The 22,715-nt window shown below is 40.8% G+C and overlaps 1 protein-coding gene across 1 annotated transcript in view; it reads left to right on the top strand.

The window, feature by feature from the left end:
- The window catches only part of GNA11 (G protein subunit alpha 11), a 77,075-nt gene extending 56,060 nt beyond the window's left edge, over positions 1–21,015 (top strand). The window contains exons 3-7 of the mRNA XM_072601700.1: positions 6,421–6,575; positions 10,577–10,705; positions 12,081–12,210; positions 13,450–13,603; positions 20,068–21,015. Of these exons, the coding sequence (XP_072457801.1) occupies positions 6,421–6,575; positions 10,577–10,705; positions 12,081–12,210; positions 13,450–13,603; positions 20,068–20,258 (759 nt within the window). The 3' untranslated portion in view covers positions 20,259–21,015. The remainder of the gene's footprint in view (positions 1–6,420; positions 6,576–10,576; positions 10,706–12,080; positions 12,211–13,449; positions 13,604–20,067) is intronic.
- The last annotated feature ends 1,700 nt before the right edge of the window (positions 21,016–22,715 follow it).

Genomic DNA, 22,715 nt, shown 5'->3' with positions numbered 1-22,715 from the left:
AGTTCTTTATTAGTCATGTTGTTTTTAAAAAAACAAAAAAATAAAGTGGAAAAAATATGCTTCAGTTTGCACCCAGAGTTAATCAGTTCTCTCTATGGAGGTAGTGTTTTTCATCATGGGTCCTTTGAATTGTCTTGGATCATTATCTTGATCAAAGTAACTAAGTTTTTTTCACAGTTGATGGTTGTTACAATATTGCTGTTAACTATGTACTAAGTTCTCCTGTTTCTGCTCACTTCACTTTGCATCAGTTCATGTAAGTCTTCCCAGGTTTTTCTGAAAGCATTCTGTCCATCATTTCTTACAGCAAAATAGTGTTCTGTCACAATCATTTACCCCAACTTTTTCAGTCTTTCTCCAATTTTTGGGCATCCTCTTAATTTTCAATTCTTTGCCACCACAAAAAGAGCCACTGTAAATATTTTTGTATGTATTTTGTACATCCTTTCCCTTTTTCTTTGATCTCTGTAATACAGACCTAATAGTGGTATTGCTGGGTCAAAGAGTAGGCACAGTTTTATAGCTCTTTGGGCATAATTCCAAATTGTAGTCCAGAATGGTTGGATCAGTTCACAATTCTACCAGCAGTGTATTAAATTTGCCTGTTTTTCCACCTCCCCTCCTTTATTTGTCATTTTTCTTTTTTATCATATCAGCCAATCTTATAGGTTTGAGGTGATATGTCAGAGTTGTTTCAATGTATATTTCTCTAATTATTAGTAATTTAGAGCATATTTTCATATGAATATAGATAGCTTTGATTGTTTTGTCTGAAAACTGCCTATTCATGTCCTTTGATTGTTTATCAGGTTGGAGAATAGCTCTTATTTTTATGAATTTGGCTCAGTTCCCTATGTATTTGAGAAATGAGACATTTATCAGAGAAACTTGCTGTAAAAATCCCCCGCTCCCTCATTTCTTGCTTTCCCTCTAATTTTGGCTGCATTGGTTTTGTTTGTTTAAAACCTTTTTAATTTCATGAAATTAGAATTTTTTCATTTTACCTCTTGTCATCTTCTTGTTTGGTCGTAAACGTCTTCCCTTATCCGTAGATCTAATAGATAATTTTTTCCATGTTCCCCTAATTTGCTTATGACATCACCCTTCACGTTGAAATAATATGCCCAATTTGACCTTATCTTGGTATATGGTGTGAGATGTTGGTCTGTGCCTAGTATCTGCCTGAGCATTTTCCAGTTTTCCTAGCACTTTTTGTTGAGTAGTAAGTTCTTCTCCCCAAGTTTGGATTTTGGGGTTTATTAAACACTAGATCGCAGTAATCATTTACTTCCATGTATTATGTACTTAATCTGTTCCACTGCTCATCCACTGTATTTCTTAGCCAGTACCAGATTGCTTTGTTATATAGTTTGAAATCTGGTACTACTAGGTTGCCTTCCTTTACATTTTTTTCATTGATTCCCTTGATATTCTTGACCTTTTGTTCTTCCAGATGAAGAAGATGAGTTTTGTTACTTTTTTCTAGTTCTATAGAATAATTCTTTGGTGATTTAATTGGCATGGCACTGAAGAAATAAATTTTAGGTAGAATTGTCTTTATGTTGGTTTGACTTACCTATGAGCAATTAATATTTCTCTGATTGTTTAAATCCATCTTTATTTGTGTGAAGTGTTATGTAATTGTGTTAATAAAGTTCCTGGGTGTGTCTTGGCAGATAGAATCCTAAGTATTTTATACTCTCAGCAGTTATTTCAAATGGATTTTCTCTTTCTGTCTCTTCCTGCTGGATTTTATTGGTAATATTATAGGAATGCTAATGATTTAAAATAGGTTTATTTTATATCCTGCAACTTTGCTAAAGTTGACTGTATCTGATAGTTTTTTGGCTGATTCTCTAGGGTTCTTTAAGTATGCCATCATATAGTCTGCAAAGAGCATTAGTTTTGTTTCTCATTGCCTATTCTTATTCTTTCAATTTTCTTTTTATTTTTCTAAATATATAATTTATTTATTTTCAGTTCTTAACATTAACTTCCACAAGAATTTGAATTCAAAGTTTTTTTCCCCATCTCTCCCCATTTCCCACCCCAGGACAGCATGCACCCCATCCACCCCTTCTTCCAGTTTGTCCTCCCTTCTATTACCCAGCCTTTCATCCCCCTTTCCCTCTGTATTACTGTAGGGAAAAATGGATTTCTATACTCCATTGCCTATCTAGCTTAATTTCCAGTTGCATGCTAAAACAACTTTCAGCATTCATTCCCAAAACTTTGATTTCCACACTGTCTCCCTCCCTCCCAACCCACCCTCATTAAGAAAACAAGCAATTCAATGTAGGTCATACATGTGCAACAATGCAAAGCACTTCCATAATAGTTATGTTGTAAAAGACTAACCACATTTCCCTCTCTCCTATCCTGCCCTTCATTTATTCCATTCTCTCCCTTTACCTGTCCTCCCACAATAGTGTTTACTTCTGATTATCCCTTTCCCCAGTTTGTTGTCCCTTCTGTTATCTTCCTTCTCCCATCCTCTTTTCTCTTGTCTTTCTGCAGGGTAAAATAGACTTCCATATCCAATTGAGCATCTGTTATTCCCTCCTTAAGCCAAATCCCATGAGAGTAACACTCAATTATTTCCTTTCATCTCTTCCCTCTTCCCCTCCACTGTAAAAGCTCTTTCTTTCCACTTTTATGTGAGATGATTTGTTACATTTTACCTCTCCCTTTCTCTTATTCCTAGTACATTCCATTCAACAGTAAATTTTATTTTTTTTAGGTATTCTCTCTTCATATTCAGCTCACCTTGTGTCCTCTTTGTGTGTATATATAAATATACCCGTGTACATATACTTACCTATACCTATATAATATACACATACATACATGACCATACATACCTACATATATATATATATATATATATATATATATATATATATATATATATATATATTCCTTCTAACTACCCTAATACTGAAAAACGTCTCATGAGTTACAAATAACATCTTTCCATGTAAGAATGTAAACAATTCAACTTTAATGAGTTCCTTAAGGCTTCTCTTTCCTGTTTACCTTTTCATGTTTCTCTTGATTCTTGTATTTGAAAGTCAGATTTTCCATTCAGCTCTGGTCTTTTCAACAAGAATGCTGCTTGGAAGCCCTCTATTTCATTGAAATTCCATTTTTCTTCCTGAAGTATCATATCTCAGTTTTGCTGGGTAGGTGATTCTTGGTTTTAATCCTGTCTCCTTTGACCTCTGGAATATCATATTCCAAGCCCTTCAATCTCTTAGTGTAAAAGCTTCTAAGTTCTGTGGTATCCTGATTGTGTTTCCACAATACTTGAATTGTTTCTTTCTGGCTACTTGTAATATTTTCTCCTTGACCAGGGAACTCTGGAATTTGGCTACAATATTCCTAGGAGTTTTCCTTTTGGGATCTCTTTCAGGAGGTGATTGGTGAATTCTTTCCATTTCTATTTTACCCTCTGGGTCTATATTATCAGGGCAGTTTTCCTTGATAATTTCTTGGAAGATGATGTCTCTTTTTTTGATTGGTCTCTTTTCAGGTAGACCAATAATTTTTATATTATCTCTCCTAGATCTATTTTCCAGGTCAGTTATTTTTCCAGTGAGATATTTCACATTGTCTTTTATTTTTTCATTCTTTTGGGTTTTTTTTTGTAATTTCTTACTTTCTCATAAAGTCATTAGCTTCCATTTGCTCCATTCTAGTTTTTAAATAAGTTTTCTTCCATGAGCATTTGAACCTCCTTTTCCATTTGGCAAATTCTGCTTTTTAAAACATTCTTCTCCTCATTGTCTTTTTGGATTTTTTTTTTGCCATTTGGGTTAGTCTATTTTTAAAGGTGTTATTTTCTTCAACATTTTTTTGGGTCTCTTTTAGCAAGCAGTTGACTCACTTTTCATGATTTTCTTGTATCACTTTCATTTCTCTTCCCAATTTTTCCTCCACCTCTCTTACTTGATTTTCAATATCCTTTTTGAGCTCTTCCATGACCTGAGATCATTGCATATTTTTTTTTTTTGGAGGTTTTGGTTGTAGAAGCCTTGACTTTTATGTCTTCCTCTGATGGTATGCTTTATTCTTCCTCATCTGAAAGGATGGAAGAAAATATCTGTTTACCAAGAAAGTAACCTTCTTCAGCCTTATTTTTTCCCCCTTTTTTGGGCATTTTCCAAGCCAGTTACTTGACTTTTGAATCCTTTCTCAAGTGGAGGGTATATTCTAGGGACCTGTAAGTTCTCAGTTCCTCCAAGGTGGCACAATCAAGGGAGAGGAGTTTACTTCTCTCCTGGCCTGAGCTCTGGTCTGTAAGCAACCACAAGCACTCTTTTTTGCCCAAGATCTGGGAATAAGGTTCCCTCTCTACAGCCACAATTAGCTCCACCATGCCAGTAGTCCTTCTCACCCCAGGACCATAACTCAGAACTGAGTCTCAGATCAGCTGCTCTGTTCCTCCCAGGGTCTTTAGGCTGAGAGTGCACTCCCCTCTCACCCAGGTGAAAGAGCTTTCTTACTGACCTTTGAAGCTGTCTTTGGCGTTTGTGGGTTGAGAAATCTGGGAACCGAAGCTGCTACCCATGTTTCCGAGCCCGAAGCCTGCTTCAGTCCTACCTGGGTTGTGCTGTGCCACAACTGGGCTGCACTCCACTCTGAGTCTGGTGCGATAGACCATTCCTGTCGGCCTTCCAGTCTGTCTTGGGCTGAAAATCTCTTTCACTTTATTGTTTTGTAGCTTCTGCTGCTCTAGAATTTGTTTAGAATCATTTTTTACAGGCATTTTATGGGCTATGGGAGGAGAGCTAGAGCAGGTCTGTCCTTCTACTCCACCATCTTGGCTCTGCCCCTCTTCTGTTTGTTTTCTTACTGCTATGGTTAGCATTTTAAGTGCAGTATTGAATAATAATGGTGATAGTGGACATCCTTGTTTCACCCCGATCACATTGGGAAGCCTTCTGGTTTATCCCCATTATAGATAATGTTCATTCTTTGTGGTAAGAAAATCTTCATTTATTTCTATGCTTTCTAGTATTTTTAATAGGAATGGGTATTATATTTTGTTAAGCCCTTTCTGTATGGATATAATCATATGATTTTTATTGTTTTTGTTGTTGATATTACCGATTATGCTTTTCTACTCCTTCCTCTTAACAGCCTTAACTTCCTTCAAGACTTAATTCAGGAGCCATGATCTCTGTAAAGCCTTCCTTGATTTATCTATACCCTCCTCTAATTGTCAGTGTTCTTTCCCTGTTCAAACACTTTGTTTTTGCTCATCTCTGTAGCTATTCTGTCTCCTTAGTAGAGTATAAGCTCTTTGATGACAGGAAATGTTTTATTTTTGTCTCTGCATTGGTGGCACCAAGGACAGTGTTTTTCACATAGATGTTTACGACGTATTTATGTTTATAATTTTATGACTACATGAAAGAAGGAACCAGGTTTATTTTATGTGGCACCAGAAGGCAAAACTAGAATTGATGAGTAGAAGTTAAAGAAGATTTTGGCTTCATAACAGAAAGAGTTTTCTCGCTATTTTCTACCTGTTCATTCAGTGAGTATTTGTTGTCTGCTATGTAAGTAGAGGACTGAGTGCTGCGAATACAAAGACAGAACAGAAAGCAATCATTGCCCTCCCAGAACTTATATGCTCCTGTTGGCTTACAGTGGAGCAGGCTATCTTGTGAGATGCTGCATTCTTGTGACTGAAAGATTCCAAACAGAGGCTCTGTTAGGAACCTTAGAATGGGGATCTTGAAAAGGGATGGGAACTTCATCTTGGTGATGACCTTCTTTGGCTCCTGCCACCATGTTTCTGGTAGGGATTGGCCTAGATGATTCTTAAATCCCTTTCAACTCGGAGGGTTTTTTGAGAAATCACAAATTGATCAGATTAGAACTGAACAGGGCTAAGAAAGGGAATTGAATGTTCTCGCTAGTAAAAATGCCATCTAGTTCCACCCTGTTGAATTAGGGCAGAAATTTCATTTAGGTCTCTCTTTGGGTTTTTTGGAAAGTGTGTATGTGTGTGAGAACAAAAAAAAACCTCCTCATGTACAGCAAAAAAAACCCCCAAAAACAAAACTGGGTAAAAATGTCCTTTCCTGTGGGCTATGCTCATTCCTGGATATATTCATGTCACTGGGGGAGGCATTGTGGATATGTTTTTGGGAAAACCTTATTGATGTAATTGCATCTAAGACCATGTAGGAATAAACCTGCTCTTCTAGCTAGTGAATATTCAAGTTAAAATTAAGTGATTTTGGAAATCCTCATTTTTTAAATTGCTTCTTTGTGTCACCAAAGCTAGTCATATTCACAGCTTGCCTGGTGAACTGACTGTGAGATTTAATACCTGGGTGATAAAAGCACACAGATTGGCCAGACCTGGAACCAGTAAACCACTCTCTTTTTTTTCTCTTGCTTTAAAAGGCCAATGCACTGCTGATTCGAGAGGTTGATGTTGAAAAGGTCACAACATTTGAGCATCAATATGTAAGTGCAATTAAGACTTTGTGGAATGACCCTGGAATCCAGGAGTGTTATGACAGGAGGCGAGAATATCAGCTCTCCGACTCAGCCAAATAGTAAGTATGGGATCTGTCTGACACTTAGTAGAAAAACAGGAACTGTGACAAATGAGACTGTGTCTGAGTTGCCCATAGATTCTGTGCTTCGCTGGATTTTTCTGAAAATTCAAGTAATTGTCCTACTTTAATTCTGTTAAAACAGGCTTTTGCCACATTAGGACAGCCCCCTAATCATGTCTCAGCTCTCTTTTGTTTGTGGAATGACCAGAACAGGTCAATTCCTGTAAGACTCCCAAAGTGGTAGAATGATTACAGTTTTGGGTTTTATTGTTAGTCTCTCATTTTCTGAAATAAAATACCCAAAACTAAGGGTGCCTATGTAAGTTGGTGGTCACTAATATGTCAATATCTGCCTGCTTATGTATTCTTAAATACAGACAGGCTGAATTCTGCCTGGGACTGGTCAGCTAGGTATCTCAGAATTCTTAGCGTTCCCCTCGCTCCCTTCTCCCAGCTGCCTGCTGAGTGTGCAGCTGCCTTCATTTAGGAGACAGTGGGTAGCTTTAACTGTAGGGATAGACACATGGCACCATTTCCTTTGGAAGTGATTCTAGGTGGCTCTTGTCCACTGGTAGCTGAATGAGAACATCAGAGAGGCTAGGTTGGAGAACAAAAAAAGCTGTTTGGTCGCTTTGACCATCACTCAAATCATTGTATACTTGGTAAATTATCTTAGATGCTAAGGGTTTTTCTTTATATGGGAAAATAAGATGACTGACTTCTTTGAAGCCATGTTTCTAAGGCAGTAATGCAGAAGACTGCCTCCTGCTCATGTGCTTGAAAGGCCTGAACTCCAGGAGTAACAAATTGATTTTTTTCTCAGAGGTCCCAAAGCCCCAGTACTTTTTAGAGCCACTGATACCTTCCTCCTGCCAGTTCTCAAATAACATATTGGTAGTATCTGTCCTTAGATAAGACAGGAGAAGGTATGAAGTGTGTATGTTCATTCTCTGTCTTTTCCACATTTAGTTAAAAATATTTAGGAAGCATAGAGCTTCTAGCCTAGCACTGTGTGAGCCTACAAGAGAGAAGAATCATTGCTATCAGGGAAGAAAAGACTAGTGTTTGAGGAGGAGGCAGCATCTACGCAAGGCCTAAAAGCCAGGCTTTCATCAGGTGGAGAGGGACAAGGGGGCTGCAGTATCCTGAGAAGGTGGGATTGGTGTGTGGAGAGAAGAGCGTGAAATCACATGATAGGGGGCAGCAAAGAGTCTAGTTTGGATGGGAAGTAGAGTACATGGTGGCAAGGAGAATAAGAGAAAAATAAAGGTAGGGAGGAGCTGAATCGTGGATGACCTAGAATACTGAACTTGGGAATTTGGACTTTCTCCTTTAAACACTAGGGAGCTAGTGAAGGCTTTGAGCAGAGGAATGTCAGAACCAGAATAGTTCTTTTTTTTTTTTTTTTTTTTAGAGACCATTATATTTCAAAGGAGTTTTAATTGTTAGGAAGTTTTTCCACTTAATTTTTTAAACATAATTGCTTGTATATGGACAGTTCCAGACATATGGACATGGTATATTTATGGCATATTCATACACACATATACACATATGCATAATACATTTAGTTATAAACAGTATAGTCTTTAATGTTATTGATACATTAATTAAAATACCACACTTTTCCTATTTTCTAAGAATTTCATTTGTGTGTCATATGTCTGGTAGAATTTGATCTTGGTAAACATTTTGTACTGAATTTGCTTGTAAATAACATGATTGATTTGGGTTCAAATCTTTTCATATTGTATCACCATCAATGAGTTGTTTGTTTGTTTTTTTATTATTTTTTAATGTTTAACAATCACTGCCATACAATTGAGATTTTATCCCCCCCACACCTACCCCCCACTACCCCCCTCCCTCCCCCCACAACTGCATGCAGTTCTGTATAGGTTCTACATATACTTTCCTATTGAGTATATTTTCACTATAGTCATGCTATGTAGTCAGACTAAAATAAATGAAAGAAATCATATAACAAATCAAAACATGATACACAAACACATACACATACACAAACATGATCTGCTACATTTTGTGAATGACTTCCATATTTCTTTCTCTGAGTGTGGAAGGCATTCTGCCTTGAGAACCACCTTTGGGATTTTTTTTTTTTTTATAAGAAGTTTTTGCGTTATTACAAAATTCCAAGTCTGCCAGAAAAAACTCTCGCACACTGTGGTCGTTGCTGTGCACAAAGTTCTCCTGGTTCTGCTCCTTTCACTCAGCATCAGGTCATATAAGTCCTTCCAGGCCTCTGAAGTCTTCTTGTTCATCATTTCTTATGGCACAATAGTACTCCATTACATTCATATACCATAATTTATTCAGCCGTTCCCCAATTGATGGACATCCCCTTGACTTCCAGTTTTTGGCAACTACATAGAGTGCTGCTATAAATATTTTTGTACATGTGGGACCATTTCCCATTTTTTACGATCTCTTGGGGATATAGTCCTAGTAGCGATATTGCTGGGTCAAAGGGTATGCACATTTTTGTAGCCCTTTGGGCATAGTTCCAAATTGCTCTCCAGAATGGTTGGATGCACTCGCAGCTCCACCAACAATGAATTAGTGTTCCAACTCTCCCACATCCTCTCCAGCATTTATCATTTTCTTGTTCTGTCACGTTTGCCAATCTTATAGGTGTGATGTGGTACCTCAGAGTTGTTTTGATTTGCATCTCTCTAATCAATAGTGATTTAGAGCATTTTTTCATATGATTATAGATATCTTCAATTTCTTCCTCTGAAAATTGCCTGTTCATATCCTTTGACCATTTATCAATTGGGGAATGACTTGTATGATTATACATATGAGTCAGTTCTCTATATATTCTAGAAATGAGGCCTTTATCCCCGAGCTTAGCTGTAAAAATTCTTTCCCAATTTACTACATCCCTCCGGATTTTGGTTGCATTGGGTTTGGTTGTGCAAAAACTTCTCAGTTTAATGTAATCAAAGTTATCCATTTTGCATTTCATAATGTTTTCTATCTCTCCTTTAGTAAAGAATTCTTCCCTTCTCCATAGATCTAATAAATACACTATTCCTTGCTTCTCCAGTTTATTCATGGTATCAATCTTTATACCTAAATCATGTACCCATTTGGACTTTATTCTTGTGTACGGTGTCAGGTATGGGTCTATGCCTAATTTCCGCCACACTGTTATCCAGTTTTCCCAGCAATTTTTGTTAAACAGTGAGTTCTTATCCCAGAAGCTGGGGTCCTTGGGTTTATCAAACAGAAGGTTGCTATATTCCTTGCCTACTGCATCTTGAGTGCCAAGTCTATTCCACTTGTCTACCTCTCTGTTTCTTAGCCAATACCAAGTGGTTTTGATAATTGCTGCTTTATAGTACAGTTTGAGGTCTGGTAGCGCTAGGCCACCTTCCCAAGCATTTCTTTTCATTAATATTCTGGACCTTTTGTTTTTCCAAATGAATTTTGATATTATTTTATCCAGCTCTAGAAAATAATTGTCTGATAGTTTAATTGGTATGGCACTAAATAAGTATATTAATTTAGGTAGAATTGTCATTTTTATTATATTAGCACGGCCTACCCCAGAATAGTTCTTTAAGGAAGAGTGATTTGTCACTATATGAAGGATGATTTAGAAGAAGGGGAGATGGCTAGAAGGCGGGTCAAGGAGCTGCTGTACTAGTCTTGGTTGGGCAGTTAGTTGAGTCTGTATGGGGTAATAACTGTGGGAATAGAAGGAAGGGAGTAAACAGAAAATATTAGAGACAGAATGATGGAGCTTAGTGACTGAAGGTGAGAAATGAGATACAGGGAAAAACGTTTATATTAATAACTGAGATTTTGAGCCTAGATGCTCTTAACAAAACATGCTCCCATTTTTGATGGCACATCCTGGGTTTAAAGGAGCATCAAAAGTTATAGAAGATAACTCCCTACTCTCCCCCTTCCCTATTTCTTTATGTTGCTGACCTAAAGAATCCTCCTTCCTGTGCTTTTATTTTTTTTAGCTACCTAACTGATGTTGACCGTATTGCCACCACTGGGTACTTACCCACCCAACAGGATGTGCTGCGGGTTCGAGTCCCCACAACTGGGATCATAGAATACCCTTTCGACCTGGAGAATATCATCTTCAGGTACCTAGATTCCACCTGCTGGGTGGATTGACAGTTCTTGGGTTGAACCACGTACAGGGTACTTCCAGAGACTGGTGGAAGTACTACTCCTAGACTTAGAAGTGCAAGGCTATGAACATCCGAGCCTAAGCAAGATCAATGAGACTTTAAAGTGGAAAACTGGGCTAGACCTTAGTCATTAGTATCAGTGCCCAGCAGACACCCCTTCTTCCCCCCACCCCCACCAGAGTATAGCGTATTGACCACAGAGACAACAACTGGGGAGTTCTAATCCAGTTTACTTGCCACCTAGAGGCACTTCTCTTATCTGATCTGCAGTGCCACCAGTTTTAGGGAATGGAACAAGAGACCTGTAGTGGCGTAGGCCCTTCTTTAACCGAAATTTCAATTGACCCATAGATCAGCTCCTTTAAAATGCCTTCTCCTTGCTCCCTCACTGCAGATATTCCTTTGCACTGCCTGTTCTGTGAGTGATGCCTCTTCATGGCTGGTTATCTCAACCTGGCCACATGTCCCTCCAGAGGGCTCAGCTGCTGGCACAGTAGACATCCATCACCATGTAGCTCACAGTGTATTTCTACTCACAGGTTTGGAGCATAGAGCTCAGTAGGGAACTTTAATGTAAGGAAGCTTAATGAAATTGGTCGAGACTACTTTCAAAAACGTTTTCTCTTTGGGTACAGGGCTCCAATACATCACTATGACATAGGCTAACTAGCTTGGGGAAAATTTTAAGCTGTTATACAGGCTGTGACCTGAACTTGGTGCTTCCTTTATTAACCATGTAACAGATTGTAAGTAAGTATTGATAAGCTCACCTAGGATTCTAGAAAGGTGTGTGGTAGAGGACCAGGTCGCTATTGCTGTAGTCCAGTGCCTGGGGCCTATTACAAGGGTCTTCAATGGGGCTGTGTAGAAGAGACAGTATTATTAAACTGGTCCCCTTCATTTAAGTTAGTATAGCAGCAGTGTTGAGTGCCATACTTTGGGGAAGGACCCCATTCACCCTTTAAAATGGATTAGCTTGGGTGGTTGATTTAATTGACTTGGCACTTATTCTGAGTTCCCTAAATCAGAATTTTACAATGCAAAGTACTTTTAAAAAGGCATCTAATCCCACCTCTGCCTGAAGCATGAATTCCCTCTCCAAGGTCCTGGGCAAGTGGTTTGTTCAGCCTGTGCTTGAATAGCTCTGTGCAGCAGAGCTCTAAGCTCTGCTGGACCAATGTTCAAGGAACATGTACCTCCTTCTTTGGGAGATAGCATACCAATTGTTGATCTGAACTATTGTTTATGAATTCACAATGGGAAGACCTGGGGCCAAACCTTCCCTGAAGTTACTGACCACTCTCTGGTGTGTGTTTTCCTTTCTCAGAATGGTGGATGTTGGTGGACAGAGATCAGAGCGAAGGAAGTGGATACACTGCTTTGAAAATGTGACATCCATCATGTTTTTAGTTGCTCTTAGTGAATATGACCAAGTTCTAGTGGAGTCTGACAATGAGGTAAGTGAACCTTTCGAACAAGGGAGTAAGGGTGGGGAGAGGGCAAGACAAAGTTCTGCCCCCTTATAATAACTTGTATTTACAAAGGATAATGAAATTGGAAGAGTCCTTAAATGACGTTATGTCCAGCTGCTGCCTTCATGCGTTGCACACTGTTTTCCTTACAGCAATCTTGTGGGTAGGGAACAAACAGTGAAAGTAGTACTTTCCAGATTCATAGACACATGGAGAACTTGAGACTGAAAAGTGAAATTACTTACTCCACAACACGTAGCTAGTAAAAAGCAGATTAAAACCCATTTCTCCTGAAACCAAATTTGTACTCTTTCTACAAAACCAGGGGTTCTTAACATGGGGTCTATAAAAAGTTTTTTTAATGTTTTGATAACTGGGTTTCAATATAATTGTTTTTCCATGTAGTCATAAATTCTGTTTATGCATTTAAAAACATTCTGAGCAGGGGTTCATAGGTTTCAAGGATTCTATGACAGAAAAGGTTAAGAAACCCCGCTCTAAAACTTTCATGTCTTTCCAGATCCTGGAGGTGGTGAATTTTGAGAAATAAGCCCTACTTTGTTAATTAATTTTTCCATTTGGGTTCAAACACCTGGAAAAAGATACTGTAGGACTAAGTAATCTGTCTGTGTGAGAATCCAGGGTTTGCAGAGTATGACGAAATCTTTCTGAGAGCAGTGTTACTGTGTTCTTGTGATGGGTTTGTAGTTTTTCTTGCCCTTGGGGGAATCTGCCTAGCTTGCTCTGATTGACCCTTGCCCTGCCTCACCCACTTTCCCTTTAACTGACCACTGGTGCTGAGATGGCTTTCTCTTGGTGACCAGTGGCTATAGCAGTTCTGCTATTAAATCAGAAAAACCAGGAAACAGGTTTTTATACCTATGGGCACGTTTTGGAGCTCTGGTTTCTCTGAGTTGTGAAAAGAACATGCTAATGGGAAAGGCGGCTGTTTGGTTGGACACTTGATCTGCTGTGGGCTTGTTCTTAGGAATTCCTAAAGAACAGAGAGAGAGAGACCTTTGTAGTTCAGTGTATATATAAGTGACCAAGTGATTGTCCCCTGTATTAAAGTGTTTCCAAACTCAGTCAGTCAGGCATTTATTAAGTCCCTGCTTTGTGACAGGCACTATGAGAAGTGCTAGGAGTACAAAGAAAAGCCAGAAGAACAGGGGTCTTTTAACAAAGTGTGCTCTTCCTTTTTCTCTTTTCTCCTTCCCTGGTTAGAACCGAATGGAGGAGAGTAAAGCCCTTTTCCGGACCATCATCACTTATCCCTGGTTCCAGAATTCCTCTGTAATCCTCTTCCTCAACAAGAAGGATCTGCTGGAAGATAAGATCTTGTACTCCCACCTGGTGGACTATTTCCCAGAGTTTGATGGTGAGACTCTCTAGTAGGAAGGAGATTTTAAAGGGGGGGAAGGGGTTTATTGGGCTTACTGTGTAATTAGAAAAATCTTCTCGCTAAGACTGACCTTCTCTTTGACCCTGAGTAGAAGTTGTGTTTTCTAGAGCAAGCAGTGCTCTAGCTGAGCATCCTCCTGAAGCCTCTTGGGAAACAGTGATGCCATCTGGCATCAGTTGATTGTTAAATGGGAGGATGTGATAGAGACACATTGATCTGACCTCAGGCAATTTGAAACAGAAATGTACATTAGGTAGAGAATGGCAGACTGGCCAGGCTGGCCAGAAGGACATGATGAATTGCATGGGTCGTGTCACCTCTGCCCATTTTGGAGCAGACAGATGGGGGTAGGAGTGGGCAAGAGGGACAGTGTTGTAGTGAGAGCTCCCTCTGCTGGCTGCTATCAGCCAACTACAAGGCCATCAGGCATTATGCCAGTCAGGGAGTGCCAGGCATGGTGTTTGAGTGAATTCCTATCGCTCAGTAGTTTGCCTGCTTCCATGAGGGAGAAAGTAGCTTTGATTCATTGTGAATGAGGGGGTGCCATTAATGTGCAGCCCTCCAGCAGCATCTAAGAGAGGAAGAGAGTATCTGATGTCAGAGAAATTGCCTTCAATCCTCTCATCTGGAGCATGGTTATGCTGATAGGAGAACACAAAGAGGATTCAAGGGCCATTTGCTTTTTAATTTCTTCATCAACTAACCTTTTTTTTGTTTTATCCAACACTAAGAATTAGTAAAAAGGAGAGATCCGTGTGTTCTTAACCTTTCTTTTATCAGAGAATCTGGTAACTGAATAGGGAGCCAGCCCAAGAACATTTGGAAAAGGGAGAGAAAAGAAGCAAAGACGGAGTGCTAATTACAGTGTCAGGAGCTGGCTTTGGATCACTGCTGCCTCATCCTGTGTGCATCTGCTCAGGAATGTGAAATCCAGTTCTGCTGAGAAGAATTGCCTTGGTTCTAGAGACAGATGTCTTGGTTCCCAGCTCTTCTTGGCAGACTGCCTTGATGGAGTGTAAAAGCAGCATGAAGGGTTTATAGGCTTCATGTAGCATGGGGTTAGATAATTAGAATAACAACAATACCTAATGTTTCCCTTTTGAAACACTTATAAAAAATCATAAATTGCTTAATCACTTAACTTCCCTTTGTGGTAGGGAATGCTAACTCTCTGGCCTTTTTTTGAGATAAAGGAGAAGGAGACAGGTGGCTGGACATTTCTCAGCCTTCTTCTTGGTGACATGAAGTTCACCAGAGATGGTGCTTAATTTTTTATTGTCCTTTTAAGATAAGTTTTTTTATTGATATCATTTGGTTTTATATCACCTTCATTTCTGCATTCATTCTGCATCTCATCCTGCCTTCTCCTGGAAGTGGAGGAGAAAAAAGCTGTCCAGCTGAACAAGGGAGCCCTTCTAAAGAGCTCCAGTGGTACGTGCGCTTCCGGGATGCTGGGAGCCCCTACAAAGCCAGGAGAGAGGGGCAGGTTTTCAATTTCCTCCAGGGCCCATTTTGGCCATTATAATTATACACAGGCTTGATATTGTTATTTTTTTTGAACCAAGAAAATAGATTTTGTGACCTTGTGACCAACCTTTCTGTCTATAATGGCCAGTCACTTCTCAGGTTGACAAGTGTTTATTAAAGTACCTGCTTTCTCCCAAACACTGGGCTCAGTATTGGGCATCCAAAGACAAAAAGCTTCATAAATAGTCCCTGCCTTCAGAGTGTACACATTCTTTCTTGAGGTTGGGACTGTGTCTGACAAGCTAGTGGTAAACTAGCACTCTGAGGAGGAAGACCTGTTTTACCTTGACTTTTTAATCTCTTCCCTTTGTCTTTTTTTTTTTAATTTTTTTTTTTTTTTGGTAAACAGGAAGTTTTACTTGGCTATAGCAAGCCCTTTGTCCTTTCTTAACCCACCTTCTGCATTCCTCCTCCTGGGCCAAACCCCTGTAACACTGTTGCTTCTAGAGGATTTGACCTGCCAGTGAGTTTTTTGTTCCCTTGGAGTCTCTTGCCCCCTGGTGGCAGGAGTGAAAGGAGATTTGTAATCTGTCTGACACGTGTCCCGACTTGTAGCAGAAGAGTGGCAGCTTCAGCTTCTAGCTGGAGAAGTGAGGCCTCCTGTGTTTTGTTCAGCAGAGTTTGATCTTGAATCGCAGAAAATGAGAGTTGCAGGGGATCTCAGAGACCATCTAGTCTAATTAATGCCTGAATAACAACCTCCTTCCATATACTCAACAAGGGGTCAGTCAGACTTTGCCAAAGACCTCTGATAAGGGAGATTCCCTCTGAAGGGAGCCTCTTCCTCCTAGGGATTGTTCCAGTTATTGGGGGCCTTGATCCTGACTTCAAGTGTAAATGTACAGCTTCTGTCTTTTGCTCTTCCTCCTCCTTTCCGGGACCAAGAAGAGCAAGTATAGTTTGTCATGCAAGTGGCAACCCTTCACATGCATGAAAATAGTTGGTCTTGACTCCTCTAAGCCTTCTCTTCTTTGCAGTTCCTCCAGCTGATCCTCATACAATATGGGCTTTGCCACCCTCCCTCTCCTCCTCTGGACCCTCTCAGGCTTATCAGTGTTCTTCTAAACAGTAATTAAGATGTGTTTGGTCAGAGCAGAAGGCAGTGACACTGTCGTAGTAGTCAGATACTCTCATTTGCTTTCTTGGCTTCTACATTGTATTACTGACTTAACAGTTTCATACAAACTGCTCCTTAGTCACACCTTCCCCATATTGTATTTGTTAAATTGATCTTTTGAATCTGAGCATGAGACTTCACATTTATCACCATGAAACTTCCTGATGATTTTTGTCTTCCAGTATTCTGGCTCATCAAGAGCTTTTGAGATCCTGATTCTGTCACCCAGTGTGTTAGCTGTCTTTTCTCATTTCTGCCAGTGCATGTTATTTAGGCCTTTATGTAATTCATTGGTAAAAATGTTCAATAGCACAGGCCCTGCTCAGATTCCCTGGGGTGCTCTACCATCCAAGGTGGCATCAGACATAAAACATTACTACTCTTTGGGTCTGGACATTCCACAAATTCCAAATCTATCTAATTGTTGAGTTATCTAGTCCACAGCATATTTTCCACAAGAATAGCATGGAAGCTTTTGTCATGGGCTTTCCTAATATGTAAGTTAAAAAGTATGTGCGCGTGCACACAGAGACACACACACACGCACGCACACACACATGCACCCTCTCCCTCCCCCTCCCCCTCCCTCTCCCCCTTCCCCTCCTTCTTCCCCTCCCTCTCCCCCTCCCTCCTGATCTACCTGTCCAGGAACTATGTCCAAAAAAGAAAATAAGGTTTGCCTGGTACAACCTGTTCTTGATGAAGACATGCTGAATCTTACTGATCCTTGCTTCCTTTTATTAAGATGTTCACTAGCTGTCTTTTTAAATGATATGTTTCAGAATCTTGCCAGGAGTCAAAAGTAAGTTCATTGACTTAAAGTTTGCTGACTCTGTCTTGTTCCCCCTTTTGAAAACTGAGACATTTGCCCTTCTTCAATACTGTGATATCTCTGGCTTTCCAGACCTTTTCAGAAGCCACTGACAGTGACAGCATAGTCTCATGTCAGTTGTCAGTCTCCAAGGATGTGGTTCCTCTGCCCCCAAGGCCTTAGAGAGGACTTCCCATCTGTCATCTCTGTGCCTTTGCACCCACTTTCTCGTGGACCTGGTTTTTACTTTCACTGATTAGATTCCTGTTTTTTTCAAGCTCAGGGTAAGTGTGACTCTCATAGGAATGAGGTCCAACCTGATTCCTCTATTTATCAATGCCCTCCTGCAATTTTTTGAATTTATTTAATAAGTAATTATCTGAGTACATGTTGTCTATGTCTCCTCCTGGGCATGTACCACACCCCCAGTATGGTATAAACTACTTGTTTTTTATTTTGTGTTTGTATCCCAATGCCTAGCCAGGGCCCTGTCCTACAGCAAATGCTTATTAAATGCTTAATGGGTAAATTAAAGACAGACATTCTTTTAATATTTCCTTCTTTATCTTGGGTGTCAAATCCCTGTTGCCGATTTGTTTTGTCCTTTCCCCTGCAAAGAATTCTACTTGGAAGACAGAACAAATACCCTAAGACTTACGCAGCCTAGCCTTTTCTCTCTCATGAGTTATGACTGTCCTTTCCCTACTGAGCCATGGTTCTATTCCTTCTCTGATCTTTTCTCCATGATACCTAAAAATACTCCCTTTCTGCTCCCCCACCTAACAACACTATTTTCTCTTCCTCCCTACCCCTTTTTCTCACTGGAAAAAGAAAAAAAACCAACAAAACCCCTTTAGCCAATATTCATGGTCAAGCAAGACTAGTTTCTGCATTGACCAAGTCTCCTTTTGCCCCTTGAGTCCATTACTCCTCTGTCAGAAGGGATGAGATATTTTGTCTTTGCTCCTCCTCCCAGCCTCTGCTCAGTCTCAGCTTTTAGTTCTCCTAACACTGCTCTGTTGGGACCACATCACACTTCTGGTGTTCATCCCTGTTCGTCTTTGTTACCTGCTTTTGCTTCCAGCTTCTGTACGTATTTTTAAAAAATCTAGGTTTTTGGGGAGTCCTTTGTTCATCAGTATCATTCTTTAGACAACTCTCCTTTTTCTTCTTCATTGCCCTTGTTTCTGTTGAGCCTCAGAATCTGATTCTGGAGAGCTTCTTAGCCTTCCTGACCTCTCTGCTTCCTTGTAAAGTCTGAGTCCGGGGGATCCTACTTATTTTCTCTCTTTGATCTTTTATCTCCCCACATCCAGGAATCACATAAGACTATGTTCTACTTTCCTTCTCTGCCACAAATTCTAAGATGGAATGGTCCCTTCCCCTAAAGTTCTTATTATATCTGCCCAGTAATTAATTTTTCCTTTCATGAAAATCCAGAATGTAATTTTATTTTGTTGGCTCTTTTACTTTTTCAAGGATGAAATTATCATTAATCAATAATTTTATTGCCTGCTCTATTTTGGGGGGGATTATTCTTTAGCAGTTGCCATTTCCCATTATTTGTAAGTCATACCTTTGTGTCAGTCTTAAAATTTGTTTTCCAAATTCTTCATGTACTTTCTAGTTCTAGCTAGGTGGTCTCCAATACACTGTAGTGATAAAAGTACTTCTGCTTTTGCATCCATCAAGCTTTGCCCAATGTCCTTGGATTTCCTTGTAAAGAATATCTTCCCTATTATACAGTCCTAATCTTCCCTCTCCTCTGCCCCACTTTTTAACCTTTCCTGTTTTATTTGAATAAGGGATATCCTTCCAATTCCATAATCTAGTCATGGGTCTCATTTAACTTGAGTCTCAGTGAAATTTATTTGTGACGTCATTTTGCTTCCCTGTGTTCAGATTTCTAGGTCACTTTGCTTGTTTTCCATACTTTAAAACCTTTTATTTTCAGTGCTGTTATTGAAAAGGTCCAAAGAAGGGAGGAAATGGATCAGAGAAGCGAGTCCCAGAGAGCTGACCTGAGAATAGGACCTAGCTAGACAAAACACCTCATAATAGTAGTATCAAGATGAGATGGTTTGTTGGGAGAGAAGTGAATTGGGCTGGTTAGAGACAGAGACAGAACACTGGTGCTTGGAATAAGCTGGAGGAGATTCATAAAGTTCAGCTTTTATGGTCTGAGTGTGGGAGTTTTAGCGATGTTGTTTAGAATTAATACTGACCACTATGGAGCCATATTTTTGAGAGAAATAGTTTGATGGGAGACTCAAAAAATGTCAGTTTCACTGGAATTTCATAGAATCATAGACCAAGACAGTTTCAGAGAGATCCTAGAACACAGAATGTTGGTACTCAAAGATGTTTCCAAACATGGGTTCTTAGTGTGGGATTCACGTAAGGGATCTGTGAACTCAAATGGGGACAAAACTACATCTTCATTTTCATTAACCTCTAGCTTAAACTTAGCATTCTCGAATACTTTTAAAATTTTCTTCTGAGAGGGGTTCAGCAGACTGCCAAAGGGGTCCAAGACACACACACATGTGCATGAGCACATGTGTTGCGTGCCCCCTTCCCCCACATAGTTAAGAAGACCTGCCCTAGAAGATACAATTTAGAATGTTAGAGGCAAAAGGAGCCATAGAGATACTAAATCCCATTCCCTCATTTTCTGGAGCGGGGAATCGAATCCCAGGATGGTTAAATGACAATCCCATTTAGTGGTACAACCAGGACTAGCCCCCCACATGTTCTGTACCTAGCATAGTGTTCAGAATATATGTCTTAATAGCTTTGGAATTGAATGAAATTGAATATTTAATACATTGACGTTCCAGAGGGGCTTGATACTTTCTTCTCCTGGGTCCTTGTGCAGGGCCTACACTGTTACCTAGAGAGGCATAATTGAATATGTTTTCTGAAGACTTTTGGGTCATGAATATAACTGACTGCTTTGCCCTCTCTGTTCTATTGTTGTTTCAGGACCACAGAGGGACGCCCAGGCAGCCAGGGAGTTTATCCTCAAGATGTTTGTGGATTTAAACCCAGACAGCGACAAAATCATCTACTCTCACTTTACATGTGCCACAGACACAGAGAACATCCGCTTCGTCTTTGCTGCAGTCAAAGACACCATCCTACAGCTCAATCTGAAAGAATATAACTTGGTCTGACCCTGCTTTCTCCCCTAAGAGGCCTCAACGTGAAGAAAAGACCAAAAAAAGTTTTTGTTTTTGTTTTTTGAAAAAAATTACAGGAAAAATATCTTTACTTTTTAATGATGTAATGATTGCCAATTGTCTGATCTGTGGAGTGGCGAATTTTGCTCAGTGTTACCTTGGATCTCATGTCTCTGTCCACAGGAGTAGTTGATTTTTTTTTCCTATTTTTAACAAATGGCTTTTATTTCACAGTTATCAGGGGATACACTTCACTCTTCTCCACACCTTGTGCACCTCTTCACCTTTTGCCAACAGCAAAGGCGGCCTTCTCGTGGGCTCGATTTTTTGTCGCTCGCTTTTTTTAAAAAAGAAAAACAACAAAACAGAAACTAAGCAAAAAACTCTACCCTATTTTCGGTTACAAGTTCCCACCTCTTGGCCAAGTTTTATCGACTCACTGAACTTATTGGGGGGTGGAGGGAGCCAGTACTCCCCCTCCCTGAGCTCCAGGGGGCCTCTGTCAAGATTGCCACACCTGCTTGCTTCCCTCTTCCCTGCTTGGTCCAGGCTCCACAGCCCACGGTGATGATGTTGGGGTTGGGGAGTGGTGTTCCTCCCAAGAATGGAAGCAAAAGCCCCCACCCATCCAATGACCAACAGACCCCCAAAAGCCGTCCCCCTGCCTCCTTCAGTGCATCATATAATATAGTCTGGGTTTTTAAAAGTTTTTTTCCTTTCTTCTTGAATATAAAAGATATGGAGACTGTGATTTTTCTTCTTTTTTTAAGTTATTGATGTTCTATATATAGTTTGCTACAGGCTGTATTTTCGTTCAGTGGCCTCCGAAAGGTGGGAGCTTGGCCAAGCAACAGCTGCCAACCCTTGGGAAGTGCCTGACTGTATCTTTTTTGGGTGGATGGGGGTGGGTGGGGGGAATACTCATATATGCTCTGTTGATGGAAAAGAATCTCCCAAGCTGTGCCCTCCTCCTTTGTAAGTGGGTAACAGCCTCTTTCCCCAGGCTTCCCCTTCCTTGGTGTGGTGAAGATGTTCCAGTGTACCGAGTGATTCAGCACACGCATCTAACACCAAAGTCTTGTGGTTGATTTGGAGGTTTTCTTGGGGTTCCTGAGCTCCCACCTCTGCTTCTGGCTTTTTAGCATGCTGCTGCCCCTGGCAGGGGAATCAGATTATTCACGTGCAGCTCTGCGGACAGCTCCTGCTCTGCCCAGGCCTGGGGTCCCTCAGAAGGGCCCTGTATCAGACCATGCAGCCGTACAAATCCCAGGTTCTTGGTCTGGTCCATCGAGGGGGACAAGCAGGAGGAGCATTCCTTTTAAGTGATCTCAAGGGACAGAGGAAGGAATTGTCTCCTTTTTTGTTGGAAGGAAAGAGGACCTCTTCAGAAGCTTCTCAGGCCTGTACTTGAGAGTCCGATGTGGCTGCTCAGTAGTTGTTGGTGACTCCTTGTCAAAGCACCTGCACAGATTGCTGTCCACAGCTGCCCATGCCTGGGGGTTGGGGGGGTGGGGGGAGGGTTGGGGGGGCCAGCACAGGCACTTTTTTTTTTTCCAGGGGAGGTGGGTCTACAGGCATTGCCAAAGTCAGAATCAGGCTGTTTAGGCAAGAAGGCCAGGTGCCTTAGAACCATAATGGACATCCAGGGCTTGCAAATTAGCCTGAATCCCAGGTGCCAAAGGAAACGAGTGTTTCACTTGGGTCCTTTTGAAGCTGAGGCCAATAGAGGTGCCCAATGCCAATGCCTCCCTAGTAGGTTTCCACTGAGGAAGACAGCAGCACCCGGTAGCTGAGGGACATCTCCACTGGAAGCAGTGGGAAGCCCGGTTCCTTGCTGCCGGCAGGATTGTGCCCTTTCCTTCCCCAGCCCTGCTTCAGTAGCTCTTAGGACGGACCCTGGTGGATGGAGCATGAAGAACCCCTTCCCCCAAAGCAGACTGTTTGAAAGAAGGCATCCCAGTTTGGGTTTCTTTCTCTCTTCTCTTTTTTTCCCCTAGGGGGGAGGGAAGGGGAGATTGGTTTTATCGTTTTATTGTAGACTGAACACTACTTCAGTGTTTTTTTGCACAAAACGTAACGGGAAATGAACCGCCGGAGATGCCTTTGATCCATAACACTAAGTCTGGAGCTTACACTTCAAGTAGTCTGTTGTGTGGTTTGTTTCATTTCTTTTGGCTGTCATGTTTTTCCCCCCTTCCTCCTTCCTCCACCCTCTTCATCCCTTCAGTCCTCCTTCCTGCCTTTTGGTATATATGAGGCAAGGGACATCAGTGTTGTATCTCAGAAAGCACTGTGGCGGCAGCATGCTGTCTGAGCCTGCCCAGAAGCACTCGGCCCTCTGGTTAGGTAGGCCAAGAAGACCAGCATCTGAGACAACAGCTACATTCCGAATTGTCTAGTTGTAATCCTATATAGGGGTGACTAGCTGCTTGGAACCAGTTTCCCTCTCGT

This window comes from Notamacropus eugenii, chromosome 4, assembly GCF_028372415.1.
Source record: "Notamacropus eugenii isolate mMacEug1 chromosome 4, mMacEug1.pri_v2, whole genome shotgun sequence".
NCBI classification, from domain to species: Eukaryota; Metazoa; Chordata; class Mammalia; order Diprotodontia; family Macropodidae; genus Notamacropus; species Notamacropus eugenii.
This window is presented reverse-complemented; position numbering and strand designations above follow the sequence as displayed.